General features: G+C 50.0%; 1 protein-coding gene across 2 annotated transcripts in view; it reads left to right on the forward strand.

Moving 5' to 3' along the window:
* Positions 1-8654: 8654 nt before the first annotated feature.
* IRX6 (iroquois homeobox 6) overlaps positions 8655-22831 on the forward strand; it is a 163541-nt gene continuing 149364 nt past the window's right edge. Inside the window, exons 1-6 of one of the 2 annotated variants that reach the window (XM_062609176.1) lie at positions 8655-9222; positions 10227-10472; positions 10669-10778; positions 11038-11342; positions 11464-12311; positions 12479-12490. In XM_062609176.1, the coding sequence (XP_062465160.1) occupies positions 9178-9222; positions 10227-10472; positions 10669-10778; positions 11038-11342; positions 11464-12065 (1308 nt within the window). In that variant the 5' untranslated portion in view covers positions 8655-9177 and the 3' untranslated portion in view covers positions 12066-12311; positions 12479-12490. Of the gene's footprint in view, positions 9223-10043; positions 10473-10668; positions 10779-11037; positions 11343-11463; positions 12312-12478; positions 12752-22831 lie in introns of those variants that run through there. The other variant, XM_062609177.1, reaches the window with a different exon arrangement.

Here is a 22831-nt window from a genome sequence, read left to right on the forward strand (position 1 = left end):
CATGGTGCTGCCCTGCCCTGCGCCCTCAGACTAGTGAGTGACCTTGTTCCAGAGAGACACACACACACACCAGGCTAAAACTGATGGAAGGAGGTCAAGAAAATATTTAGGCTCAACGTAACAGTATGGGTAAAACAATCAATGGGGCATCATTTTTGTTGAGTGATTTTGCACAGCAAAACTACACAGAACATGACAAGGAGCACAAGCGAGATGGGCAAGGACCTTGCAGAAGGCTATTTCAGTGCTATGACTGCCCACTGCACATCTACTCAGGTTTTTTTCTAGCTCTGCATAATCGAAAAAGCACTGGGAGGTGATGCATGAGTAACAAACCGAGTAGAGGAATCAGCCTCTGCCCATCATTTAGGGTTTAGCCTTGTGGGAACCTGTGCTGTTATGTGCAGTTGAAACCTGGGAGAAGCAGCACCCCCCAGCATTGCCCCACCACAAGGCAGACCAACTGGAACAGTATCTGGTATAACTGATTCTTTCACTCTCAGCAATAGCCAGTGAAATATATACACGTATCCTCCACCACTACCACCAGTACAGATCTCTGGTGCTAAACCCATCCACCCAAAAAACTGCACGTATTTTACAGAGATGAGAAGACAAAAAGAAATACACAAAATATCCAGGCTAGTTCTAACACTTCCCTAGTAAGTATTAAAACATCAGACAACATCTTCATATTAAACTCTTCCCTGAAAATAATAAACGTTGGAGATCCTCATTCCATCTTTGTTACATTTTAGTATTCTTTGCTTCATTGCCCATTTACAAATCATGAAGAATTCATAGATGAATAATGGACTGAGAATAATATCTGTGTGTATATATATATAAAAACATAAAACCCAGAACAAGCTAAGGAGAGGATAAACTCTTCCTAAGCACAGTGAATTAATGACTAAAGTAATAAAATCAGAATTAAAAGAAATCAAACTGATACTGTTAAGTCTCTAAAATCCTTTCCAGGATCTCTGATGAGCAGTCATTACTCTGTTCCACAATAAAGCATGTCATTTAATTGCCCACAGAGCCTCCCCATGATATAGAAATGAATTACTTTCTGGAGGTTTCCCCACTGTCCCTAGGGAATTTACAACACATTAAATTTAGCTCCTGTACCTCTCTAAGGCGATATGCCACTCCAGTTACACGTCACTGTGTGCCTTGACCAAGAGGGAGATAACTCCAATCTCTGCTACTGAGCTATTCTGCAGACTTGGGAAACCATCTCCCACCTTTGCAGTCCCTTTGCCTGCTCCTTTCCCTCACTGCCCAGGAAGACCCCTGGCAAGCACTGCCTCTCCCAGGGCACCCCCAGACCCTGCATGAGTGCAGCTGGAAGACACCAGCACGTGTTTTACCCACCTTGCACAGTCCTTGTCCCACAGCCACATGGCTCATGGGAGGGAGATGGGCTGGCTCCTAGACCCACCTGTGGCTGTAATCACCCTTCTCACAGCTTCATTCTAAAATCCACATTGTTTATAAAATGTGATGAATCCTCTAAAGCACACATCTGAGGTTTTTACTCAGCCTCACTTGGGAGACCAGTTACTGACCCTCTTCCTTAGGGCCTCTCTTTTTCTTCTCCATCTGAAAGGGGGAGACCAAATCCCACTTCCAAAAGTAAAACAGGCCCCAGCATACAAATTCAATGTGTTTCCAGCAAATCTCATGCCCCTAAATCACCCACGGAATGAAGCCACCTCCATGACAGGCTTGCTGAAATATGTTATCCACAGGTGTTTGGGTTTTATTTAAATTTCATTGCTGATTATTATTTCCTAGTAGAAATAATGGTGCCTACTCATTTTGAAAGTGAATCAGTGAAAACATATACCCTTTTATGAGTTAAACTGTTTGGAATAACTTTTAAACAATTACCCAACTCATCTGAAGTTTCTGTCGTGGGATTGAAGGGTCTTCCTGTATGAAATTATCTGGATTTCTCATGGATTGTGCATTTCTCAAAAACTCACTGTTTTCAGATTAAAGACAGGATAGAAAGGACACAATAAAAAAAAAAAAAGTAAAGAAAAGTATTTTAAATATTAATGACTAAGGGGGAAATGGAAACACATTAAAGGCAAATGTGAGAGCTTTTAAATATGTTATTAAAATTGATTTATAAATGAGACTCTTCTTTAACCAAGTGCTTTAGCCTTCACTACTTATTTCCTTCTGCTGTCTCTCCAAGCATTGGTGTCACCACCCAAAACCTATGGTATTAAGAAAAAACATCCAGAAAATAACTAGGCTGGCAATGGCTATGGGCTGTTCAAACAGGAAAACATCATTATATTAAGACTCTCAGTGAATGAGATGAGTGGTTGGCTATTTTCAATGGCTGCAAAACCCCAGGCACTTGCAGGGCATCTGTCCCAGGTCAGGCTGGAGGCTGATGGGGTTCATGGGCTGGGATACAGCCACGGGCTATTCTGCTCACCCCACTGCGGCACAAAGCTGCAGTCAAGTCCACAAATGCAGGCACTTTTTATTTACAGGGGCAGAAAAAGACATTTGCATTTCTATCCTCCTCCTCCCTCTCCCTCCACATGGAACTCACACTCATCAGCAGTTGGGCTCTGAGCACTGATCCACACACAAGGGAAACCAAAGCAGCACACCCACGGAAAGTGTCTGCAGGCTGATGGTGAAGGACTGGGGAAGCCCATTCTGCGCAGCCTGGATGTGAACACGTGTGCAGTGTACAGTGTGCCACAATTCCCCTCTCTCCTTCTGCACCACATCTCAAGTTCAAATTACCCCAGGAGCCTGCATTTTTAGGACGTATCTTTTAGATGTGCAACAGAGGGTATATGACAAAACCAGCCACAAGCAGCATGTGAGGCTGTAGGACTCCGAGGTCACATTTTATTAAAGGACAGAGTAGCAGATGTGTATTGCACAAACAGCCCAATTAACATACTCAAAATTGTGGACATTATCTTTGAAATGAACAAATTTTGTGCATGAAACTGTGTAAATGGACAGAAAGTGCTAGTATATGTTTAATAAATTACTATTTATTTAATCTTAGTTTAGATATACAAAACGTTTTCTTTTAAAGCTGCTACCCATCATAAGCCACAACGTTATAGGTGAAAAAACCAAAGAGAAATATAAAAAGTCACTAAGAACTACAGATCTTGTATATTGGATTTTGTGGCAAGAATGGTCCACAAAACTCATTCTGAATGTCCTCATAAGATCCCTTTTATAGCAGGTTATGAATCATCACATGGTATTTTTAAATGGATGATCAATACTGTATTTTCCCATAAAACGTCTGGTTTGAAATCTGATTTTAAGTGCATTAGAGTTCTTGTGCACTGAATGAGTGAGTGTCATAATAAATTGTCATCAAATATGAAAGAAATACAGCTCAGATTAATTGCCATATTTATTTATGAGTCTATAAAATACATTGTGAAAGCCCTGGCACATTTTTGGGATACCAGCTTGAACTTTCAAGAAAGTTAAAAGCATTAAACGAGACTGAAAGTAGATTTATTATTAGAATGTTTTTAATTGCAGTTTCAATCAGTTTCAACAGGTATTAGAATGGCTGTGCCCTTAATGGCCATGTCTCGTGTTTTTTCTTTAAAAATTATACACTTTCCATATTTTTATTGATTTTATAAGATTTATTATAGATTAGTGCTGCTTGTGTGTGAAAGCACAAGTGGTCTCAGCTTCCCCATACTGCCTACAGATGGCCCATTGCTGCAGCAGCTCCTCTGCAGTGCCCCTCTAGCATTGGCACTGCGTGAAGCACCAAGGCAAGACCAGAGAAAAACCCTAGTTACCTGAAGGACACCAGCAGAAGGGTCCTCACCGAGCTTGCCAGCAGGTCCTGTTCTGCTCTCATTTCTACAGATGCAAAAGGGAGTTAATTCAGTCAGGATTTGGAGGGGGAGTCAAGCTAAGCCCCTTTACTCAGACATTAACAAAGAGGCTCAAAGGACAACCGATTTGGTAGGCCTTGGAACTTAAGTATTTTCTGGGTTTGCAGTAAGGTATATGTGCTTCTAATGTACAACAAACACAACTAGATTTTTGTAAATTACAAATGAAAGTAAATAAGGAAGCAGTTCTGATACCATTTAAATAAAACACATAAATTGTGATCATTCTTGGAAAATAAGGCACTATTGCCTTATTTGAAAGCACCAGGATATTTAAAAAATAGAACCTCAAAATTACGGCAACAGACTAGTTAATGGAATATAACTGTCACTCACTGCCACAGAACAGAAATGACAAACTATACCTAAGGTGATATTAAATTAAAACCCTTCAGCTTGGCAGCCAAATAATTCCTGCACACCAACTGCACATCTGCTGACATAAAGGTCATGGAAGCACAGCACTACTTAGTGGTTAACGGAACATGGTGAGCCCAGTATCCTCCTCAAGCTGTGGCACAACAGCAAGGCCTTGTTTAAAAAAAAAAGAAAAAAAAAAAACCAGAAAAAAAACATTAAAAATTATTTCTATTGTTTTTACTAGAAACTGAATGCAGGGAGGAGTTAGCCTGGGACAGAACTGTGCTGCTGCCTCGGCCCCTCCCACTATAAATTCCCCATATCTCAGCAAAGCACAAACAACTCCTCAGGGGAGAAGCTCTCTCCCATTTTGTGTAAACCTATCTTCACCAGATGAACTCACACTTCACAGAATAATCTACAGAGAAACCTACAAAAGCTGGAACAGAAGTACTGGATTACCCTGACACTGAACACTCTTACAAAAGAAGTATCTCCTCATCAGCTAAGTACAGTTTCAGAAGCCAGGTTCAGTGATGGCCCCAGATCCAAGGGAAAACCCCAGCCAGGACCATGGGGAAGGTCCACATGCAGCTTCCACCCACTTGGCCACCTCCAGGCACAGAAGGGTCCAGACTGAAGCCCCGGGTCCAGCCGTACTCCAACTCCAGGAACACTCAAACCATTTTACAGCCATCTCCCAAAACTTAATCACGGCCAACACAGTGATGATCTAAGATTCAGCAAATCCATAGGTCATTGTAACAGTGATGATGGGTACCAAACAGAGCTGCCAGTCCTCTGCTTGAGAAGAAGCATGAAGGTTAGGCTACCACAGACTGTCAGGAAGTAGCAGCTCACTGTCAGGTGAAGGAGTCCATGCAGAAGTGGGGCTTAGGGATCCCCACAAATGCTATTATTACCCTCATGCATCTCTTGCTTAATTTTCTGACAAAATTTTAAATGGCTCTTGTTTAACCATCCATTTAAACAAGAAGGTCTAGAGAAGCAATGGAAAAGGCCCACCCATGTATTTAACTTTGTACATACCAAAACCACAGCAAAAGTGCATTAACTCCTACATACATAACTCTCCAGAAATCCACCGACCTCTCTTTTGGAGGTCCTTCTCAGAAGACAAGTGTCCAAAGGCAATCATAGTTACTCCTGATGTATTCCAAAAGTGATCTAAAAATCAAATCTGTGTTCAGTTTAGCCTTCAGCTGAAAAGATATCACGTTATCTCAGCAATTATACCTCACCCCTAAATCAGGGTATGTCCCATGCTGCATTGGGCCAATTCTCCTGTCTGCCTCAAAGACAGTTCTTTCTATTTTCTGCCTGTATGTTAAGCAATTAAAATGCTTTATCTTCAAGAAGATATTAATCTTAATATTGTCCTAATTTGTTTCGTCTTTTTCTGCCTCTCATGCAGAAATAAGTCTTGACAATAGTCACTGATAAGGACAGTAACCAGCAAGCTCCATAATAAGCCATCATATACACTATTTTAGTTTGTCAAAACAATTAGTGTTCATTTCGGCTTTATTCAGTTAAATCTGTAGTGACTGATTAGTTTAAATTATGTATTAGGCTGCCCAGCTGTACTTGTTTATTCATGCATGGACTTGAAGAATTTTCACTTTCTCAGTACAAAAAGAAACAACCAAAATGTCCCCTGTACTCTAAAATATAAAGACACTTTCTTCTCAGCCCCATTTCTGCTCCATAGTTTTGAAGCCACTTTCTTCTTACGCTGCTTACTTCAATTAACCTATTACTGCATCCACAGTTATCGGCAGCCGCATTTGCCGCAGCAGGAAGCACGTACTGTTACTTTTACCCCTTGCAATTAACTCCTGAGCAAAGCAGTATCGGAGTTAAACCAAATGAGGTTGATTTTAAAAGGATCAAAAATTGCATTATAGGCTGCATTTAAACTCCTGCCTTGCTTGAAGAGGAACTGCTCGCAGGAGTGCTTACAGTTAAGCCTCACACTCCTCTCTTTCAAGAACAAAAGTTTATGAATCAACAGAGCTGAGCTGGTTTCCCGTTTTTGCTCATGTTTATAAGCAGAGAGTCCTTGCTAGAATGCCCGGGAGAAGGCAATGCATGCCGGGGGGGAGGGGGGGGGGGGGGGGGATGATACACTTGTATGCAGGGAGAGAGATGACACAGATTTAGACAAAGGAAAGCAAAACCTGCGGTGGCCATGTACACCATCAGTTATGTTTCTCCACTACGCGGTGGATGAGCAGAATGGAAATCTGGCTGTCAAAGCTGTTTCCCGGTGATGAAGAAAAGAATGTGAATTGCACACTCCTTCCCCAGAGCTGCCTCCATCAGGCCAGGTTCAAGAACCTGGTAATGGAAGGTTTTGCCAATATTTACAAATCACAGAAAGATATTCTGGCCGCTCTGACATGGTGAGTGCGGTCATTCAGTGACAGACCGACAGGATGAATGGTGGCAGGGCTCACAATAACATGAACAGCCAGAGTCTGAATCCTCCAGAAGAGCTGGGGAACAAGGCAGAACTTGTATTCATTAGCTGGAATGTCAGTTAATATCCCAAGTTAATATCCCAACCCTAAAAGGGTTACCCACGTGGCTCTTGGGCATGTACAGCACGAAGTATGCTACAGAAACATCTTTGTAGGGCACAGAGGTGTGAGTGGAGAGAGCTGGCTGGCAAAAGGCAATCTCTCAGACCCAGGCTCAAGTACAATGCACCTGACAGGTAACAGATCTGCTTTCAAATTGGTTGCACACAACAAAGATTGCACTGATCTGCGTTAGGTCTGTTACAGAAGGGCTTTTGCAGTTTTGGTGGCTGCTGTGCTGGGCACATGGGTAAGGAGGGGGAGGGCCCCACATGCAACCTGCCCACACACATAGGGTGACAGCAACTGCTCCCATGGGCTCTGAGCACAGCAGGACAGGTACCCAGCTACTCTTGTTGCTCCCTTAATTCAGCAGATAACGTAATAAGTGTTCTGGTGAAAAGACTTGAATTTTGCTGAATTAAGGGCTTTAGAGCAAGTGGTTTTATTACTTTATAATTAGCATAATTTCCCTCATAGGGATTCTTTCAATTAAATAATTAGCAGTAATGTTACCCAAAGGTGTTTAATAAATTTCTTACGGTACTGCCCCCGTTAACGAAAGCTGAAAAGGCTCGGTTTCACGCCGCCCGAACGCTCCCTGCTCTCGCCAACCCACGGGATACCAGAGGAGGCTGTCGCCCTTTACGCCGGGCCAGACCGCGCGCCCCGGCGGGGCGGGCACAGCGCGGCCACCTCGCTGCCACCTCGCTGCCCTGCGCACCCCGACGGCGCAGCTGAGGAGCAGCGGCGGGGGAGAAGCCCCGACAGTGCCCTGCTCCGCGCACCCCCCGGCCGCCCCTCGCCAGCACCCGCGGGGGTAGCACCTCGGGCCGGCACCGGCCGCCCCGCGGCCCCACGCACCGCTCGCGGCTCGCCAGCGCCACCCGTCGGGGATCGGGGCGGCGGCGGAGCGGGGCCGCTGCGGCGGGGAGGGGCACCGGCACTGCCGCGGGGCTGCCCGCAGGAGGGCTGGCCCCGGCGTGCCCGGGCCAAGAGCCGCCGGAACGGGGAAAGTTGCTGTTTTTTTATCTTTCTTTTCTATTTTAATTGGCGCTGGCGAGACATAACGCGCGGCCGGGCCCGGGAGCCCCCGAGCCGGGGAGGAGGGGGGGAAAGGAAATCCCCATTTACCTCCCGGGGATCTCGCCTCAAAGGCAAATTTTCACTTTGTAAGTCGCTGGTTAAACAAGGGCGTTTCCATTTGTTAATTGATGTAATTACGCCGTAACAATAATGGGCAGGCCGGGATGCAAGTAGGCATCCTTTCACCCATCACCTCCGCACCGACTCGCCGCGGCCCCGCCCGCCCCATCTTCCGGTGGACCGGTTCGGATCTAGGCGAGGAATGGACTCCTCGCTCCTCACTCGTTAGGGACGGAGGCTGCGGGCTTTCCCCGGCACGCTCCCGGCCACAGCCGCTGCCCGTGCAGCCGGTGCAAGCTGTGCGGGCCGAGGTCCGACCCCGCTCCCGCGGCCATGGGTGGTCGGGAAGAGCTGCAGGGAAGCCGGAGGGGAGCACGGCCAGCCGGATCCACCGTAAAAGCAGAGCCCGGCCCAGCAGGTGTGAGCCGGAGCAGCGCCTGCCCGAGCGCTGAGCCCGGGGAGTGCCCCGCACGGCCGCGGCCTCCGCTACTCCTGCCTGCAGCAGAAGAGGCCACAGCGGGAGGAGGAGGGGACGCGATCTCCCCCCTTCAGTATCATTTATTTCCTCTCAAAGAAATGTGAACTGTGTTTAAAACAGAGAAGAGGCCCCCCAGCCCCTGCCAGCGCCGTGCCCCGCAGCGCAGCGCCCCAACACCACGGAACAAGTGTTGCGGGTGCTGCCCGCTCCTGCCCGGCGCTGCCTGCTCTGCCGGCACGGCCGTGACGTCACCCTGCTCCTCGCCCACCGAGGAACGCTAAAGATCTATAGAGCAGAAAATAATACAACAAGCAAGCTCCGTATCTTGCAAGTCCTACGTGATCCCCCCCCCCCCCCCCTTGGAAAAAGCCCCTTTGCGCTTAAACTCTCTATACATGTGGAGTGGCTTTTCAAAGTCCCTCTATACAAACATATTTATTACGAGCGATGGGGAGCGGGGGGTAGCCTATTTTTTTAACCCAGGCACCCCCCTCCCTCGCAGATGTCTGGCAGCGCTTCTTAAGTGCAATCATCTATAATTGAGGGGGGGGGGGGGGAAGCCATACGTGGAAATGTGTGTGTGAGAAGGTGCATCCTGAAGCGGGGTTTAGTTACAATCGATCTTGGGGGGAAAATATTGCCTATGGTCCAAAAATAAGGAGCGACTATGTCCTTCTCCCAGTTCGGATACCCCTACAGCACCACTTCACAGGTAAGGCGAGTGAGCAGCACTCACTTTTGTTTAGATTCCGCTGCTGCTGTCCAGATGTCTTGTTCCCCCTCCCTTTTATTCTTCCCTTTCCCTTACTTAGAGTCTTTTTTTAAAAGGGCACATCTGGAGCCTTTTTAAAAAAAATGTGCGTGTGTTTATGTCTCGTTTGTGTTGTGTTAGGCTTAAACAACTCGCCGTGTGCACAGCAAAGGCGTTTAGGAAACCTGTGCTTCCCCCTCCCCCTCCCTCCACCGTTCACTTTTAAGTGCAACAAACAAATAACATCAGTCCCAGCTGCTAGCGGCCGCGGAGGGTGCGCGGGCAGCAGGACCGCCGCTTCGCGGGGTCTGCCCGCCGGATCCGCTCTGTGCCGTCCCCTCTGCCCTTCCTCCCCGACCGGTCCTTTCCCCGAGTTTTGTTGGGAGTTTTTTTTCTCCCCCGTACAAATTTCCGAAGGATACCCCCTGCACATCCCCACCCAGGCCCCCTGCGTTAACCAAGTCGTCGCTATAGGTACCTCGAGTCACCATTTATTTGGGTAGAATTATTTATACACCGCAATCACTGCAAGATACGTCTACCGCGCTTGGGAAGTTAGCTGTCCCCTTGAACTTACTGAAATCAAATGTCTTCGATTGCGTTACCTGGCATTTACTGCTTTGTCTATTAAGTTAACTGTAATTGCAACGTCTTGGCTTTAAATCAACGGGAATGGACCGAGCGGGAAGTGCAAGAAGGAGCCGCACGAATCTTTTGCCATTCTCGAGAGCAGTCATTTCCTTCAAGTTTTGTCTGCTTTATTAATCGTGTCCCCTTCCAAGTGCTCCCGCTTCCCATTCCGTTTATTTCCCAGTTTCTATAATTAGTTGCCTCAGCTCTGATTTCCTACCCCCTTTGTCACCCCCTCCGCACACACACAGACGCACACGCTCCTCGAGTCCCCGCTATGGGGCTGCCTCGACAGTCACTCGGCATCGTCCCACTCTCTGCTCTGCTTCCCGCAGTTCTTCGTGTCCGGCAACCCCACCATGACCTGCTGCGAGGCTGCGCCCCGCTCCGCGCCGGATGCCTCCCCGGCGCCGGCCTCCGCCTCCCTCTGCTGCGCCTCGTACGAGAGCCGGCTGCTGCCGCCGGGCCGCGCCGAGCTCAGTGCGGCGCTGGGCATGTACGGTGCCCCTATCGCCGCCGGCCAGGGCTACGGCAGCTACCTGCCCTACGGCACCGAGCCCGCCGCGCTCTACTCCGCGCTGGTGAGTGCCCGCCCGCCGTAGATGGGGATGGGGATGAGAGCAAGAAGCGGCAAACTTCGCGGTCGGCAGTCGATGGAGGGCCGGGGGCGGCCGAAGGGCACGGGTTAAAGGGACTTGGCTGCCGCGGTGACTCGGGGAGACAGGGGGCCGGGGCTCCCCTCCTGCTCGACGCCGAACGCTGCCGCTTCCCTTGCAGAACCCCCAGTATGAAATCAAGGACGGCGCCGGCACGTTGCACTCGGGAATCGCGCAGTCCGCTGCCTACTACTCTTATGATCATTCCTTCGGGCAGTACCAGTACGACAGGTAAAGCCCCTTTGATCAGCGCCCGACAGCGTTAGCATCCCCCTGCGAGGCACAGACCGACATCAAGCGGTACCGGAGGGGGAGGAGGGAACTCCGACCTGACAAACTCGAGGCGCTCCGGGAGCACCAGTCGATTAAAATCACACCTCGGAGCTGTGGCGGGAGGGCAGGGCCACACCGGCCTGAGGAGGGTACGGGCCGGGTCCAGGGGCTCATGGCGCGCTCTGCTGGCTTCCCCTTCCTAACCCTCTCCCTGCAGGTATGGGACAGTGGATTTCAGTGGCTCGGCCAGACGCAAAAACGCAACGCGGGAGACGACGAGCACCCTCAAGACCTGGCTGTACGAGCACCGGAAAAATCCCTACCCCACCAAAGGAGAGAAAATCATGCTGGCCATTATCACCAAAATGACCCTGACCCAAGTGTCCACTTGGTTTGCTAACGCCAGAAGGAGGCTCAAGAAAGAAAACAAAATGACCTGGTCTCCCAAGAACAAAGCGGGGGAAGAAAAGAAAGAACCAACCCCGCGGGAAGAGGAGTACAGCGCGGAGGACGAAGGCAGAGGTAGGCGGGAGAGGCCGGACGGGCGCCTCGAGGTACCTCGAAGTGGCGGCCCATCTCGAGGCCCCCCAGCTTCCCGCACTAACGCGATAGCTCGCCTCCTCCCCACTATGTGTCCGAGCAGAGCAGAAGAACTGCAAAGAGGACAAGGAGCTGCAGTTCAGCGACCTGGAGGAGGCGGAGGAGGAGGAAGAGGAGGAGGCGGGGAAGCCGGAGAAGGGCCGGGCTAGCTCCCTGCAGGAAGCCCCCAGCATCGCTGCGGCTCTTCCCGAGGCTCTGCGGAGCGACTGCAGCCTGCCCGGGTCCTTCCGCGCCTTTCCCTGCGCAAAGGCCCCCTCCGCAGACTTCGCACCCCCCGCCCTGTCCAGTCCGCCACTGCCCTACGTATCCGCGGAGAAGTCGCGCATCTGGTCGCTGGCGCGCACCGCCGGGGCCAGCGCTGCGCGCAGGGGCAGCCCCGAGGGCGGCGGCGCGGCGGGCGAGCAGCCCCTGCCCGCCAAGGCTTTCCGGAGCTCAGCTTTCAACCTGCAGCCGCTCCCGCAGAGCTGCGCGTCCCATCGCGGCCTGGGGGAGTCATGCCAGTACGCGGCGGCGGGCGAAGGTACCCGCGGTGGCGGGGACGGGCGGGACCGTGGGCCGGGCCGGGACACAGGGCGCGGCGTGAGCCCGCCTTCGGCTGACAACCTCCCTATAACCGCCTCCGGCCCGGAGTGGCCGCGGCGTTAAGCCGGGCCCAGGTGTCAGGCGGGCGCAGATCCGTGTCCCCCCGGCGGTGCAGACGCCAAGGCCTCGCCGCTGCAGGCGAGTAGGCAGGGGAGGGCGGCTGGGCCGGGCCGGGCACACCGCGAGCCGCTTGTATCTGTGCAGGCTTCGGGCGGGGGGCCAAGTGCAGCCCGGGAGGCTCCGAGCTGGGCGTGCCGTGCCTGGACAACAGGCTCCGGACGGCGTTCCGGCCAGTGCTGCGGTGGTGAGGTAGGTGACGGGCCGGCTGCTGGGCTGACCCCGCACCAAGCGCCAGCTCGTCCGCAAAGCACTGGGGGCACCGTTCTGCCCTACTCCCGGAGCCCTTGATTCCGGGGAGGGCCGGCCGGACCGCCGGGGAAACGCTCATAACCACTTCTCTCTCCCGCAGGGCGCAGGGCCGCCTGCCCTTTCCTGAGCGGTGGTGACGGGGTTTTGGCTGCAGCGAGACTCTCGGCTTGACACAACGAAAGCAAACTCTCCCTGGCCCGGGGGCGACCTCTCCGGCCACAGGCCCGTTGCTCTGCCATCGCCGGGACAAGGACCTGCTGCTCACCAGGGGGCGAGGGGCGGCGGGCGGAGCGGTTCCCCGCGGGACCGACCCCCCGCCGCCCGTTGGTTCAGCACCCCTCAGAAACACCTCTGCCACAACAACAGCAACAAAAATCCTTGTTCCCCATGTCGTTTGCTTCTCCTCCCTCTTTCCCCGCTCAGGGTGCAGTTGTCCGCGGCCACTCCGCGCCATCCCGTGGAGGGAGGAGCGGCGCAGGTCACGCCGAGCGGTTTCTTTTCCCGTGGCTGTAATAGCGCTGGAAGTATTTTCAGAGTCCTCAATAAACACGGGTGAACTGACCGCCGTGAAGTCTCCTTGTGAACCCGGGAGTGCTTTAGCTAGGAGGGGCCCCGGGCACCGGAGCAGGACGTTGCTAGTGGGTCAGCGCTGTCGGTCAGTCAAAAGAGCAGTGATGCGCTTTACAGGACAGACGGGAAAGGGAAACGGTATCTCTGCATTATTTCTGTTTAATTAAAAGTGTCATCAAACACTTTGTGTTCAGACTAATAAACCAAGCAGGGATGAGGAAAGTGTACCTGTCTCTAGAAGCAGTGGCAATAATCTGTGGTAATTGAGGTCATCTATGTATCAACCCGATACCTGCTATTTCCGAGTTCACCAGGGTCAACATTTACATTAAGTCACTTGTGGTCAATAGAGTCCAATGAATTCTGCCTTAATAAATCAGGGAAATCAATCTTGAATATTGAGAAGACTTCTGTATGTTTACCAAAGGCTACCAAGACAAGTGGGGCTGGGCGTCCTCTCGGTTTGCGACCGGAGAAGCAGCAGGTCAACGTTGGGAGAGGTGGCAGGGGCCGCCCGGGGCTGTGGAGATGAACGGAGCAGCCACGGGCTAGGCGGACCTAAGGCGGCGAACTACGGGGTTTTGCAGGAGCCAGGGCAGGAAAAGGTCCCGCCGGGAGCGGGACAGGGGTAGGGAGCAGCACAGGTCCGGCCGGGATCAGGGCCGGGAGCGCCGCCATAGCCGCCGGCCTCGGGGCTTTCCCTCGGCCAAAACACACCTGGGCAACCGGCGGTTTAGGAGCCGCAGTGTTGCAGTGACCCGCAGCTTAGAGTAAGGAAAATTAAGCTGAGAAAACTATTTCAAGTCGGATTTGAAGGATTAAGGCTTGTAATAAAGAGCATTAGGCCCTTTCGAAGGGTTCCTGCAAGGAGACCTCTTCGCCCCTCCTATACCACCGGAGGGGACGGGTATCATATGCCCTGGGAACAACGCGCCGGTTTCCCACGCGTGTCCGCAGCGACAGGGCCGTGACCCGCTCCCCGCCGTGTCCCGGCTGCCTCTGCCCAGGCCGCGGGGGAGCGAGCCGGGTCCCGCTGACCCGCCGGCCAGGGGCTTCAGAAGAGGCTCCCCCGAGAGGCAGCGCGGCAGCGGACTCTGCGCTGCTCACGGGATATGAAACCGTTCCGGCCCGGGGGCAGAAACTCCCCGAGCTGCCGGCCCTGCCCCGGCCCTGCCCGGCCGCTGCGACCCCAGGAGTGGTTAAGTAGCCGGGTGCGGGCTTTGGGGTCTTCTGAAGGCAGGCACGGAGGTAACCTCCGGGATTCTTAAGACTTCTTTTAGTCCCCTTTTATTAAAGGTCAAACGAGAGAGATGGGAGATTATCCCGCCTGCCCAGGACTACCCTGCAATCTGGCACGCCAGCAAGATATGTATCGCAAATCTCTCCAAATATAATCTCCAGGAATCATATTCCGAATACTGTTTTGATTAAAACACAGAAGATTGATGGAGAAGTAATACCGGGAGCGAACCCTGTGAGCGCCCACACACTAAACTAACGGGTTCGCCTGTGTCTGTGCAGGACAAATTCAGCGTCTCTAACGCCACGGTAAACATACTTTAACCATCTTCTGGCCGGGCTCTGCTCCGAGCTGGGCTTTCCAATGCCGATGAGCTCTGTGGGTTGAGCTCGGGCTGTCCGCCGGGCGCTGAGCCACCGTCTGGCGGAGAACTCGCGCCGGCTCTCGGGACGGCGCAGGGAAATAGCCCGGAGGGGGTGGGGAAGCGCCGGCGGCCAGAGCGAGCTCCCCGCAGACCTCGCGCTCAGCCCGGCCCTGGCGAGGCACAGCCAGAGGCGCAAGGTGGCAGATCCTGGAGCTAGGAAACGGCCGGAGAGCAGCATTCACCTCACCGCCCCATTCCGTCATCAAGGGCCGGGGCTACCACTTTCCAGCTTCCCCGCATCGCCCCCAATTAGCCCCGCAGCGGCGGGGGCCGGGGCGGCGATGGTGAGAAGTTTCTAAGCAGGAGCTGCCGTGCCCGTGGCCCGCTCCGGAGTGGCGGGGCCCCGCACACACACCCCACTGCGCCCGCTCAAAAGCAGCGCGGCCGCGGGGCCGCCGCCGCGCTCCCTAATGAACTTTTTTCAGAGGCAATTACGGACTCGGCGGGGGCAAGAGGCCGCGATGAAAAGGCGGCTTTGTGCGGCCGAGACGGCGCGGCTCCCAGGGCACCCGGCCCTTCCTGCGGCCCCGCGGTGACCCCCCGCGCGGCCCTGCTCCCCGCGGGGGCAGCGGCCCCGGCGCCCGGCCCCCGGTCAGCGTAGAGACGGGCTGGTGCTGGCAACGAGCGTCGTGGAGCCCGGTTTATCAGCCGGATTCACGAAGCGGCCCCGGCACCGGAAGGCAGAGGTTACAGGGATTCTCCCCTCCCCCACCCTGCCGGAGGGGTTTCTGCCCCGCTTCCGTCCCCGGATGAGCTCCTGTGGCTGGGTCCTGCTTTACTGTTGATGCACTCAGTAAACGGACCACCGAGCTGGCTAAACCTGATTAAATACACGCCGGAGACACGTGAAATGGGTGGGCTTCGGGTGCCTTCAGTAGCAGCTGGGCGGAGGAGTGGAAGCGCTGGGCAATAACCATCTTTCAATTCCTGCTACACCATCCCGCCACCGGTTCTGTCCTCCTCCACCCCTGGTCCTCGGTCACCCGCTCCACCCTCCTCCACCCTCGGTCAGCACTTCTCTCCTTCCCAGTCCCCCGAGCGGCACAAAACACGCTGGTTTTCCCCTGGGGAGCGTGGGAACCGTTCGGACTCATGATGAGGTCTGGACGACACAAGGAACCAACTAGATCGGTGCTTCCCACCCTTGTGGAGCACAACCCTCCTTTCACGAGCACAGCAGAGCAGACACCTCACGTTATTCCCGCAGCAGCAGCACATGAGAAGAGTGGCCTGACTCTGAAAATGTCTAGGGCCCCATGTCCCTAGCTGGCTGCTCCTCTAGTGTCTTGCAAGCAAATGTTCTGGCCCCTACACACAGGTTTCCCATCCCACATTAAAGGGATGATTTTTACTGGCTTTGCAGCAGTAACCCGCTTGGAGATCCTTCTTCAAAGGTGGCTACAGCAGAAACTTTAGCATTATGGGTCTATCGAGGTTACGGAGAAATGGATTGGAGCAAGTAATTCAAAATCATCTCAAAAACTGCCCAAGCAGCTGTCTGGCCAGGTGTCATTTCAGGATCAAAGCATCTGTTAGGGGAGAATAATTTTTGCCATTGTATTGCTTTTTTTTTTTTTACCTACTGTTCATCTGAAAATAAATTACAGGCTAGAGCAGGTGGATACCATTCTGGAATGATTTAATGATTTATTTAATCTGGATTCTGTTTCAATCTACTTAGCAGGATGAATACTTTTTTTTTAGCCTGAATCCAAAAGCTGTGCTTTTCATCTCAAGAAGAGAAAATACTCTAATACACTGCTCTGCTGCTGTCAAGGTGTTCTCACTGCCGTTAGTAACCCAGTGGTACTGCTTGCCCAGCTGAAGAGCCTGAGGAGGAAACCTCAAGAAAACAGAGCAGGGGATTTCCATTTTCTCTTCTTCCTTGCTGTCTTCCTAGTGCTTTAGATGTTCTCTTCCCTTCCTGGGACAGTGCCTGGGTAGTACAGTAACTGACTAGCATTCAGTCCCTCCCCTTTAAATCTCGGTATGTGCAGGTTTAAGAACTCAGACCACTGCTCTCTGGCTTTCCCTCTTGTTAGGACAGCCTTATGTACCCCTGACTGGGAGAGCAAGCAGGGCCGTGGAACCTGAGCAGAGTCACAGACTTTGGCTGCAGACACCTATGGATCTACTGACAAGAAATGAGGCCAGGAGCAATTCCAGGGACATTCACCAAGGCCAGCACCCCATTCCTCCGTGTGCACACCCTAACAGAAGACTGTCCTTCTTGAGCAGAGCAGACACAGTTTTGCTAAAGAGGAGTTATCAAAATCATTGGCCACTTACTCAGATGTGACTTTCTGAGGTTTGGTTTCAGCTGGAATGAGAGATTTTATGGGAGAGATACTCTCAGGACCTGTAACATGCTGAAGTTCATGAGACAACTCCCGACACAGCTGGGTTTGGTGTGCTGGTTACACTGGGGTGGTACCACAGACACAGACAGAATGCTTTTAGACACGGAGGAAGGTTACAGCATATCAGAGGGGCTGTGGTTGCCACTGCCAGGATGTTTCCAACTCACATACCTGTGCTTTTTAGCTTAATGGACTAAATTAAGGTAAACAGGCCTTAAACTTGCTTTACATCCATCAGGCTCAGTATGTGAACAGCAGAAACAGACTTTTGTGGGGTTTGTTTTTTAACTCGTCACAGCTCTAAGCGTGAGTTTGTTACTGAACAAGACTTGAGTTTATGCCAAAGCACCACCTCATTCATGGAGAGGTACATGTGGAAGAATTCCTGCGTTACCAGACAAGGCATCCGGGTTGGTGAACCTGACATCCAGACTGCCTGGGGTGGCAAAGAAGGGACTCAGTGCCATCAGGCTGCTCAGGTTTCCTCTACACAGACCACATGAGGTAATGGGTTAGGTGCACAAGGACAATGGCCAGTCAGCAACCTGATTCATGCTTCCAAGTTAAATCTTGTTTGTCTGACCATGTGCTTCATAGCTCTGCATCACCAGCAGATTTATTCCGGGAAAGTCTGAAAACCTGCTCAACATGCTCAGCTGGTAAAAGAACAAGTGCTTCATGTACTGCAGGAGGATAACTCACTGCTAGCAGGGCTTAGACCTTCCTGATGACACCCTCTTGCAGTGTGCATCGTAGCAGACCTTTCCTGGAGCTCAGTACTGCATGTAAAGCATGTGTCCCTGAGGCTGTGGCTGTGGAGCAGCTCCCCAGAAGGAAAAGTGGGTCATTTGTTCTACCCTCAGGACCACAGGACAAACAAAGCTCTTTTGAGAAGTATCACTGGCAGCAAAGCTGTGATTATATTAAGAATGGACACTTCTCCTGCAGCACTGTATCAGCAGCAACCCACCCTGCTAGCCCACGATCCAAAAGCCAGCAGCAGCTAAGGCGGGACAGCTGATACTCTCTTCAGTAATAAGTATCCAAGAGAAACAGAAGCAGAAATATCAGCTCCTGTGAGATGTGGTATCAGCCCTGGCCAGGTCCCACAGCCTGACCGCTACATAACCACCACCACCACACTGCTTTGTATTTATGAGCTCTCTCCTTTCCGTGTAGAGGAAGAAAATTCTGAAATTGCCCAAAGCCACTGGGGAGCGAGGAGATGAATGAAGGAGTCTTTGTGAATCACTGAAGCAGGAAGAAAAGACATGAACAGCCCATACTGCTAAAAAACTCAGTGTTGAAATTCTCCTGGAGCAGCAACAGTTCTACTCTCCAGCCATCCCAATGGCATTTATTTGCCTGTTCCCTCCCAAAGAAAGGCCATAAGCACAACAGAGTAACCCTGCTGTCAGAGGGGACAGTGGTACCACCGACTTTCAGCTCCTTTACACTGTCATTACTACTTTTACTTCAGCAACTTCAGCATCAGCAAAGTGTTTCTGTGATGTTACCATTTAAAAGAAGGAAACGGATGCAGCACCCACATCAGCAGGTTCCTATTAAGCAGGTGTTTCTGCACCAAACCCTGACACACCATAGCCTAAGTGACCACAGGATGAGAAGCAGTGGCACACTGCAGCACACACATTGTCAGAAGAACATAAACCAACAGTGTGAAAATCTCTCCACTAACTGGGCTATAAAAACAACCACCAGCACAACTGAAAGCAGAAGGTGTCTCATCTTCAGGATCAGTTCCTTTTGCTCCTTTCACTGCTTCCTCTTCCTCTGAGGCCGCACCAGTGACCCCTCGTGCTTACTCCGGGACAGGAGCCTCAGTGAAGGGGGGCTGTTCATTGCAGACAGAACTGCCTCCTCCTCGATCTTCCTGAGCTCTTTCTTCTAAGGGCTACACAATCAGGGGCATCCCACAGACCTCTCTGCAAAGGTCTGTTGGCTCAAGAGCTCAGCAGCATTTACCAGCAGTGCTGAGCATCAAGTATGATTTTTAAATCTCTAGTTGATATTGCACAGAGATACAGAAAGCTAAAGACTTTTACACAAACAGCGCAATTAGGGAAAGGTAGAAAACAATAGTAGGTAAAACTTAACACCCTTCAGGACAACATAATGTCTATAGATAGAAATAATTTCTTAACACGCATGTTAAATTACTGATTTTTCTATCAGATACTCCTGTATTAAATATTTCCACGAACCTCCAGCACTTAGAGTAATGTAGATAAGGGAGTAATAGCAACTTTAGCAGATTGAAAGGTACCTTCTACAGGCAGGACTTCCAATTTCCAGTTTCTCACTGCCTGTCAGAGCAGAGCTGATACACCTTCTGCTTCCATTTCATTGTACCCTGACTGCAGCTCAGTGAGACGCTATATTCAGGGGCACATCTGCCCATCGAGGACTACAATTTACCTGTAGAAAAATCAATTGCCAGTAAAACCCTTCAAGCATCCTTCAGATTTCAGAAATGGAACATACATTACTCTTCTCCCTGAACTTTCCCATAAAATATTGGCTTACTCAGTATTCTGTGGGAGGAAATTAATAAAATTTGTCCTAGTTCCTCTCTATTACAGCAATAATATAACCTCATTTTCTCTTCATGCACATTTAAAACTCAGGCTACAAATATAATACATGGTACTCCATAAATGAAGCAGATGTAATTACAGTGTGAGCGTCTCAGGGACAATTGTTCTTAAAGCACAGCTCCAAAAGAGAATAACAAAGATGATCTCTAGGTTGCTATCCTGAGGCTAGCTGGGGTCTCCACACCTCCAGCTCCTCTAAGCATGGCATTAAGATTGGTCTAACTCACAAAGGCTCATAAATATAATTTTATAAAGGCTGAGGACAACCAGGACTCAGCAGTGACCCACTGATCCCCACTTCTTGGTAGCTACATGCTCTCTTCCGCCAGAGATGCCCAAGTCTCAAGCTGAAGGCTCTCTGGAGCGTGATGCTGTGCTTGCTGCTTACTGCCCCCTTCATAGCTGCCAGGTCAGGCTGACACAGCCAGTAAATCAAGTGATTACAAAATTAGCCTTACTCCAATTCAAAATTGAATTATTAGTTATGCAATTCAGTGCACTATAGTTTTTTTGCACTGCAGTTTCCTAAGCTTCACTGACATGCAGTACTCATGCCTCCTGGAAAAACTAGTGGATTTGTCCTTGACTACTGTATGGATGTCACCAGAGCAGCAGTGCACATACCTAAATTTCAGGTCTGTGTTTTTGCTTATGGCAGTCCAAACAGCCTGGTTGTGAGTGCAGCAGTCTGTGAAGGGATCCTGAACGTAGTGTGTCGCATGGTGAGTTCCCACAGCCTCTCCCAGGGAACAGCGTACACTATTTGGTTTCAGAACGCATTTTGTTCTGCAGCATAAAACATTTGGCCTGATTTCTTATGGAAACAAAGCTCCTATAATCACTGTGGGGGAACACAAAACATCTGCCTACCATTGCATAGTTTCTTCGATTGACTGGCGTATCTCAGCCAGTCCCCAGCATGAGAAGGTGTGTGCTCTGGCCTCCATATCAAATAAATGGAGGAAAAAGTTTCTCCCATCAACCAGAAGAGTTTTAGAGCTGTCCTCCTTGAACAACCTGGAGCAGCCATGCTCATGAGTCAAGCAACACGCTGAAATGCCACAAGTCTAGAAGATTAATCCGGCCTCAGGGTTAAACTCATCCCCTGTGGTCACTTGAGCTGTTTAGGAGCAGCATGTTGGTTTCTTTTTACTCCTGCACGCAATTTCTATGACTGATCACACAAGTCACAGCAGTGATGGGCACTGGTGAAAACACAACCCAAAAGGTATTTTTATACAAACCTGTGATGTGCAGTACAGGAGGTATGTGTACTTTAAAGGACTAAGATGATTTTTCAACAAGAATTAATTGAGATAGAAAGTAGGGGAAAGACAAAGGGGAGCAAGAAATGAAGCCCCCCCCCAACCCAGAAGGTATAATGAAATCTCCACGAGAGCTCACTCATTTTCTTTCAGCCTTTCAGCCAGGTACACTGACATGTCTATAAAGCTCTGCTAGTGATGGTTATTAGTCCAAAGCCTGGATCACAACTTTAGCTTATATAAAGTGGAGTGAAAATCTAGGTATTTTCCTTCATAAGATGTCAAGAGAAGCTAGCATGACCTGACGAATTCCCTGCTGCAGCTCACAGCAGGTTAAATTGCATGCTGGCAGCTCTAAGCCCAGTTGCACTGTCTAAAGAAAGCAGCACTACACAGAGGTCCCGCTTGGTACACTGCAAAGGATATGAGTTGTTTGCTCTGAGGTATGGTTTCAAGAGAGCTGTTTGGGTTTAGGAGCAATATCCAGGTTTATTATATTGATAAATTACTCATTTTTCCTGCTTGAGTTGTTGGAGACTGAGTGACCTGACAGTAAAACTGACTCGATATTGCCACTTGACTCTTACTGATGTCTTTTCCCATTCACCTTCTATTTGCATAAATGAGAAACAGAAAGAACCCCCTATTCCTTAAGAGAATCACATGGGATTCCCTGGGGAACGTTGATAGATGTTTCAAAAACACATCTCCCTAGGCTCAACTCGGGGACAAATTCTGTTCCCCCCATCACAGACCCCTGCTCAGTGACGCTGTAGAGATGCCATTCTGGCAGGGTTGGCTCAGGCACAGGTTTGACACTTTAACACATCGAGTTTATGGGAAGGAACAAGTGAGAGAACATTACATTTTAATTTTGGTAATTAACCTTTCAAAAAACATGAGACCTATAAATACATAGTTATAAACCCAAATATATAACTATAAACCTAAATCTATACCTGTGCCTAAAAAGGGCATTTTTATAAATTCAAAGAACTATGAAGCTTTATTATGATGGAAGGGACAAGAACAATTATTTCTAAAAGGAAAACCAGAAAGACTGCAAGCACATATCACAGGGTTGCAGCTTGGGGGTTTGTATCACTGTTGTAATATTCCACGGCTGTGTTTCACTTTCCATATTTAAAATAAAATAATAGTTAAAGGCAAAAAAAACCTACCAACCAACCAAACAACCAAAACTGAGGACCATTTTTTTGTTGCTAAGTTTCACAAGGAAAAACCCCAGTGAATATGTTAACATGAGCTTCACATAAGTGAGACTTTCACCAGGAGGTGAGTTTGCCAGGGTGAACCCAAAAACTTCAGAGACTCTTTCTTAGAAATCGGATCACCACCATAAAATTCTGGTAGTTGACCCTGATTTTTCCAAAATTTAAGACCTTCCAAATTGAGATACATGGTACTCACTCCTATCTTCTAGAAAAATCTTGTGCAATAAAATGGAGGATGAAGATAAGCGATTAATTCCTAGTAATCTTCAAGATTCATATTTTCCTGTTCTGTGCACTCTACAGTAGTGTTATATATATACACTTCTGTTTAATTTTATCAGCCAGTTCCAAAGTCGTAAAAGAAATTATAAGTGCCTTTATAATTCATAGGATTTCTCCCCCATAAGATGTTTCTCTTCTTTTTGTTTATGTTATAGGAGGAAACATCAATAGTACAAAGAAATGGTGCCACACAAAAGAGCTTACCCCAAAAGAGCTGCCTCAGAACAACAAAAGAAATGAGCAGAGGAGAAAGCTCGGCAAGGGGATCCCCAGTGGAAAGAAGTGAATGGAGTTTTACACACACATGGAGTCTTACATTTTTTGATAACCAGAAATCTGATCTTTTACTGCTTCTTTAAATTCAAGTTTTCTCATCTAGGAATCCTCTCTCCAGTTTATACCAGCATTTGGAGCAAACATTGTTTTCCTTTGCTGGTCATAGGCATGGGATGCAGGGAAGGTAGGC

Source organism: Pezoporus occidentalis, unplaced genomic scaffold (genome assembly GCF_034315485.1).
Source record: "Pezoporus occidentalis ecotype Australia unplaced genomic scaffold, CSIRO_AGI_Poc_V1 ctg135, whole genome shotgun sequence".
In the NCBI taxonomy this organism is placed as follows: Eukaryota; Metazoa; Chordata; class Aves; order Psittaciformes; family Psittacidae; genus Pezoporus; species Pezoporus occidentalis.